The sequence below is a fragment of the Glossina fuscipes genome, unplaced genomic scaffold, assembly GCF_014805625.2.
Source record: "Glossina fuscipes isolate IAEA_lab_2018 unplaced genomic scaffold, Yale_Gfus_2 59650, whole genome shotgun sequence".
Taxonomy (NCBI): Eukaryota; Metazoa; Arthropoda; class Insecta; order Diptera; family Glossinidae; genus Glossina; species Glossina fuscipes.
Genome location: NW_024002336.1, coordinates 1 through 6,801, shown reverse-complemented (window position 1 = coordinate 6,801; position 6,801 = coordinate 1). Strand labels below are relative to the sequence as shown.

The 6,801-nt window shown below is 33.9% G+C and overlaps 1 protein-coding gene across 1 annotated transcript; it reads right to left on the bottom strand.

Moving 5' to 3' along the window:
* Positions 1-2,365: 2,365 nt before the first annotated feature.
* LOC119643264 (mitotic spindle assembly checkpoint protein MAD1-like) lies at positions 2,366-5,166 on the bottom strand. Its single transcript, XM_038042609.1, has 3 exons — positions 4,899-5,166; positions 3,275-3,531; positions 2,366-3,217 (listed from the first exon to the last, which is right to left on the bottom strand). The coding sequence occupies exons 2-3, from the start codon at positions 3,424-3,426 to the stop codon at positions 3,010-3,012; spliced, it is 360 nt and encodes a 119-aa protein (XP_037898537.1). The 5' UTR covers positions 3,427-3,531; positions 4,899-5,166; the 3' UTR covers positions 2,366-3,009.
* Positions 5,167-6,801: the final 1,635 nt, after the last annotated feature.

Genomic DNA, 6,801 nt, shown 5'->3' with positions numbered 1-6,801 from the left:
TTTAAAAGGTTTGCGTCTGGTTGCATCGTTAAAATTGGATCAACGAAGCGAATTTTCTCAAATAGGTACGCACATACATAGGCGTACAGATATAAATGAGCTTGTAAATAAAGATCAAATAGCCCCTATTAAGAAGCGAAAGAACAATGAAAGAACAGCATCTTAAGTCCATGGTGAAAAGCGCTTCGGGTCAATTTCCTGCTTAGAAAGTTTAATTCTTTGAATGTTTACATACCAATTCAAATCAAAATTAGAGTGGTCAAAAATTTAATTATGCCACTTGTAATTTTTGCCCTAGAAATTTATAGTCCCAAAAATATTTCAAACGTGAAAACATTAAGACTATTATATAATCGTATACTTAGATATGTATTCTCCTTGAGGCGGTGTGATCATCTCTCAGATTATGTTCTACGATTTCTAGGATGTTCCTTCGTTACTTTTATTAAACTTCCACTTTTTCTTAACTTCTACATTATCCTACGGCAGGAGCCGAAGGAGCTTCATAATCGCTTTTCTTTATACTATAAGCTTCTTGATTCCTCAAGTTACGTGCTCTTTGGCCAAAACCTTTCAGGTAGAATTTGAAAGATCCTATAATTCCTTGCCTAGGGAGTTGTGACAATTCAGTTGCTCTTATATGAATTACAAACGTAGGGTTTTAACTTTTGCCGCTAATAATGAGATCAACTAGTTAATTAGTGACGAAGTGAAGCTCTGGTTTGTGTTATTTCTTTCGGTTCTTGTTTCCTGTTTGGTTTTTATTTTTTTATTATTCTATTTTTCTTTTTTAATGTTTATTTTTCTTGTTCTCTTTGCCTTCAATTTTCCTTTCTTCTTCTTTAAATCGTTTAAGAACATTTTGTATTATTTTACTTTATTATTAGATTTATGGTAATGTAATAGGCCTTAATAGCTTCGAGGTTACATAAAAATCAATCAAGAAACATATAAACAAAGCAAAAGTAAGTCATATGGGCAAATAAGTCATAGTGCGATTTAATTAAAGAAACTTTTTGAAAGGTCTTTGTATAAATATATATTATATCTTTGGGACTGCTTTAATGTTTTATCTTGCATCTAATTATAATGGAGACTTTTGTCCCCATCATCTAAGCATATAGATTTACTTTACTTTATTTTGGTTTGCAGAGTCCAAAATGTTCAACTCTACTCAGTCCCAATTGTATGGCCATGACTGCCTTTTGTCCGACGTTGTGGCCGATTTTTGTATACCCACCAGGGTCTTCTGTAATATCCCTATTTTGTTGTTGCCTCTTTTGCTTTGAGTAGTAAACAAAAAAACCTCAAAAAGGTAAGAAAGAGATTCAAATTTGATTACGTACAATTTTTTGCAGGCGTTGCTGATTTTTCTTGTTTTTAAGCAAAAACCGTACAATATTCCGGAAAGTAAATTTAGACAACTTCGGCTATTTATCTCTCATAATTTGACTAATGAGCAAGAAGGAGTTGCCTTCAGTTTTTGCTTTACTATGGGCGGGTTCTTTGATCCATTTGCCTCATTTTGAATACCAACCTACAAACGTTAGCTTCCAATATGTTTGCCAAATTTGAAGTCGATATCTTAATATCTGCGACCAGGCAAGTGCCAGCAATGTACACGGCACAGACGGTCATAGGTGGTTCTAATGATTAAGAATGTACACGGCACAGACGGTCATAGGTGATTCTAATGATTAAGAATGTATATGCATCGTAGGGATATTGCAAACCTTAGGACAAAATGACCCGCCAAGGATGCAAGTTACAAGCAAACTAAAAATTTGCATCCATCTTAGAGATACCTATCAATCGAGTAAGACAATTTAAGCATTTGCTTGACGAAGTGTGACGGTTATGTTTTTTAGTTTCATGACTTTCGTGGAATAAACGTGACAAAACGTGATAAGCCCTGCTTTGTCTCCAATTTTTATAGCTTTGAAACCAGAAGAAGATAACAGACGAATAAAGCTTTGCCTGCTTCAAAAGGAATGAAAGGATATCAGGATGATAAGGGATGATAAGGGATGAAGGGATATCAGACATCCTCTTTGTAAAAAAAGTAAATAAAATAAAAATTGTGAACGGCTACGTGTGTAGAAACACACACGAAAAATCTACTTCTCGTTAGCTTCAACGTTCTATTTTGGAAAGTGGACTGTAACCGCGTTGCGTGCAATATAATAATAATAACTGCAATATACAAATTGAATGGCTCTATATATGTACAATACATGCGTATGTAAATCCCTACACGACACGAAAACGTACATATTGACATGATAACAGTAAGAATAAATTAATAGAATGTTGTTTATTTATGTTTCGTTTATTGTTATGATAAAAAGAAATATGACATCGTTTTAAAAATACATAAAAAATTTGGAAAATAAAGTTCGTCGTAATACAACTATCAGTTACCCACCATCTAGATTCAGAAAAAAGAATACATAAACCACGCAATTTTATTTCAGTGATAAACTTAGGTTTGATATAGAGCGTTCTTGTCATATACATTTGTACGCTATGAAAAGATCGCACTAAACAATTTAAAATGTGTATTGCCTACAACTAGAATTCTCCTCTTTAGCTCTTTTTTTAAATAGTTCACGAACTTCAAAAATTTAAATTTGAAGAGGCATTGTAGAAATATACATTAATACCATATTGACATTTTCTTAGCATTTGTAAGAGAGATCCTGGGTAGCGAAAGACTTTAACAGATCGATTCAACAATTCCCCTTAACATAGGCATATTCCGTGAAGGCCTTTCCTGTAGGAGTGGAAATGAACATACTAAAAACTTCCTGGTAGGCAGCTAATATCTTACCCTTTCGTTTACTTCTTTTTTCTTTGTCTCTCACCCATTATGTTTATTTATTTTGTTTTTTGACTTCACGTATATTTATTTATTTTGTTCTTTTATTCATTCAAAAACAAACGTAGTCTTTAAATTACTATTAATTTTCTTACTGTTCTTTCTTCTAAGCCTGTAATGCCTACAATTTTTTAAGACATCGGCATAGTGCTGCGTTGAAATAAATCTAAAGTAAGAGTGCTTAAAAACGCAGGCAATGACTTGTTGCCTACCAATTGTGTTTGTATGAGTGCTTTCAGAGAAGCTGAGTACGGTGTCTCCAACATGTCTAAAACATTGGATTCATTTAATCGAAAATTAAGGTAATCATCTGGACTCTCGGCGTACATGCTGGAAATTCTAATGAAGGAAATTTGTTGTTATTAAACTGACAACAACTTACTCAAAACAACTTACTTGTAATTTGTATTAGAGCCTACACGATCAATACGGTAACCGAATAGCATATAAACAACTTCACGTAATTCCATTGCGGCCGATTTATAACAGTCTTTCATTTTTCTCATTTTCGCATTTAATGTTTCAACTTCATCTCGCAATTTATTCATTTCTTTAATGTTTAAGGTAAGATTATTTGTTTCATTATGACGTTCCTGCTGTGTTTGCTCATTTTCTTCTTCTAGTATCTTATTTTTACGCTTTAAGCGTTCAATCTATAAAGTAAAGGGAATAAAAATAGAACTCATTAAAATGCTATTAAGTTAATTAGACAAAATAAAATTATGGAATGATGGATGGAATTACTTAAGACTCCTGTATACTCCTGCTATCTACTATTTTGCTGCAGGATTTGTTACACTTCGTATATATTGCCTATGTTTAAAATCGTGTTGTGTATGGGAGTACCTGACGCTGAATGCTTATTTCGCGTATCTGTTATATCATTTACTTATTTACATCAGCTAAAATAAATTAACAGCCGATTCAATTGATCCTTAGAAATAATTCTAATGCAAAGTATATAAAGAAAATTAAAGAAAAAATAAAGAAAGAGAGAAAACGAAAGAAAAAACCCATGTACACATCTTGCGCAAGGGTCGGTACAGATCCAAGTTGCGAATGAACCACAAAACCACTGCAAACATGGAAAAGTTTTGCAACCGATGACCGTAAACGACAATATAACACACATAACCAAACTAATTTTAGAATCACAGCGAGATGTTAAGATTGCAAGTTAATTCAAATACGACATAGGCAAATCGCGCGAATTAAAGATAGTTGTTTGGATGGACTTTATAGAGTCCAATATTCGGATTAAGTTATAGATATCACTTAGGTTTCTGCAAACAACTCTGAAAGGATTGAGCTGCTTATGGTTATATTTACAGCTTCATGAAGAGAAAGTGCTGAAAGAAGCGATATAAAAGGTTATTTCACCAAGTAATGTAGGCGAATCGATACTACCACTAATTACTTAATTAGGATGAAAACACCAAGAAAAAATCTACGTTTCACAAGTGAAGCTGAGGCTAACAGAAACAATCTACTTTGTTAATCAGACAGACGAGGGATTTCATCCCAAATTCTTAAGGGCAAACAGCAAGAATTATTTTTGAACGGATTCAATCATAACACGTATGAGAAGGACACTACACAACAGCGGCTTACTCAAATATTGGTCTAACTAAAAACATGTAGAGCATTTTTTAATATAAGGATCCTTACTTAAGCTCTTTGGACAACTGTTTAGTGAAACCTAGCTTTGCTTAACGAGAGCTCAATGTGCAAAATAAAATATAAACTTTGGTGAAATAGAACCCCTAAATTGATGAACGTATCTACATTTGCCAATTTGTGTGAATCGATGAAATACGAAGTATTGAATGACTTTCTTCTTGAGAAAGAAAGTTTCTTGCATTCTCTTAAGACTTAATTTCTTAAAATTTAAAGAGCACCATATAACTAAGTTAACTATATTATATAAGTCAATCTGAAGCTGATGCAATTTTAAGGAGAAGTAAAAAACACTGTAACATTGAGATATTACTGTGTTCAATCACCGATAGGAGATTATTACCGTATAAATTAAGTAAAAGGGATCCTAAGTGGCTGCCTTCAGGGACGTCGCGGGAAGTGATGAAGTTAAGCAGAATCCTGAATTATCTGTTGTGAAGATAAGTTCATTAAGTACGAAAGGAGGCAGAAGGCCGGGAGTTTGAAGATCAGTACGCTTTACTAAATTCAGTACATACGGCGTCCGTGTGAGAGCCATTGGAAAAGGCTTTGAAAACAGGGCAAGTAAACTCTGGCAGAGTCACTCCCTTTTCTCTCCCAGATCTCCCTTTCAGAAAGCCATGCTGGAATGGTCAAATATAAAATTTAACAGCGAAAACTAAATGCTAAGTAACAATTCCTTTATACAATTTAGGTAGGTGATGTCGGTTTCCACATTTGTGAAGCGGAATAAGGAAGCTACTCCCCCTACATTTATTAAAAATCTTTGAAGCAAGGCATTATTTGAGTGTACATGACGAAATACCATCAGACCAAGATGCGCAACTATCTTTCAGAAACCTCAAACCATGCAAAATGCCATGACCAAGTTAGGAATCGAAACCGAGCCAGTGATCTGCTCTAGATAGTTAACAGTTAAATCGGAATCAGCAGTTGAAAAATTACGTCGGAAGTATTCATCAAGAGTATTGAGGTTTCAATATCGCCAGAGGACTGGGAGCCATTGAAAAAAGCCTGCGACAAATATATGAAAGTTTTCTTTTGGAAGTTATTTAATTAATTAAATTCCGCTACGGAACAAGTCATCAGACGAATGTAAGCCACAAATTACTTGAAATGTAGTGTAAAGAAGAAACAATAAATAAAAATAAACTTGAGATCAACATATAATATTAAAAAAGTCATCTAAGCGCTAAATTAAGATACTCACATATATTGATGAATAAACATGAACTTATTTATGCATTCAAAAATGTTTAGCAATTAATTACGTAATGTACCGCTTCTCATCTTAACGACGAACAAGACGGACGAAGTCTCCTTGAACACACTCCAAGAGAGCAACATGGCATCTATAACTAGGAAGCCAAACTATTGGCGAGTATTCAAGAGTTGGTCTAACTGAAAAGCTATACAAGCACTTCGTGGGCTATGGGTCTTTAAATTCTTTAGACCATATTTTTATAAAAGGGATCTACTTTTCTTAACTGGCACTTTTACTCTTTATGACTGTCCAACTTGAGCTTTGAATCATAAATAACAAACATTAAAACAGGGAAATGTTGCTTGCACTCCAGAAGGTGATTCATGTATAAAATAAATAAAAGCTGGCCAAGACTACTGCCCTGAGGAACACCAGAAGTAACGACAATTGCTCAGGATTGACAAGAATTCAGCACTACACGTTGGATGCGACCAGAAAGGTAGCTACTGAGCCAGGCATTCATACGGTTCAAAAAAACATAGCGATGTAATTTATAGACTAAAAACCTACGATAAACTCTGTCGAAAATGTGAAAATAACACCATTTAGAATTAGATTATAAAACTTCAAAAGATTTATAACAGTTGATTTCCTTTTTAAAAATCTGTGCTGGCAGTGCGATATGATTTAGCCTAAAACCGGAGTAAGCCCTTTTGCTACCAGTGGTGTAAATAGTTTTTTTTTTAATAGTTAAATTTTCTCTGCATAATGTAGCTTATAAGGCGCATTTACGTGACAAGAATGATGATAACTGGAGTACCTATTGTCATCAAAGGAACAAAGCTAAATATGCTATTAGAAGTGCATAATGATGAATCAATTAGTCTGTTCAAAATTGGCCAAACTTAAATTACTATTACGGGCTGTTCACTTTTCAAGTCTAATGCGCCAGGATTGGTTGATTTCTCTCATAGATTCTTGAAATTAGTTTGGCTCTGGATTGATGCTCATATGTTATTAACCACATTCTTACTAAATCTAA

Excerpts from the sequence above, each read along its gene's own strand:
- LOC119643264 (XM_038042609.1), bottom strand. The coding sequence starts at position 3,426 with ATGAATAAATTGCGAGATGAAGTTGAAACATTAAATGCGAAAATGAGA. Across the intron at positions 3,218-3,274 it reads GGCTCTAATACAAATTACAA|AATTTCCAGCATGTACGCCG; the intron begins GTAAGTTGTTTT and ends TTCCTTCATTAG.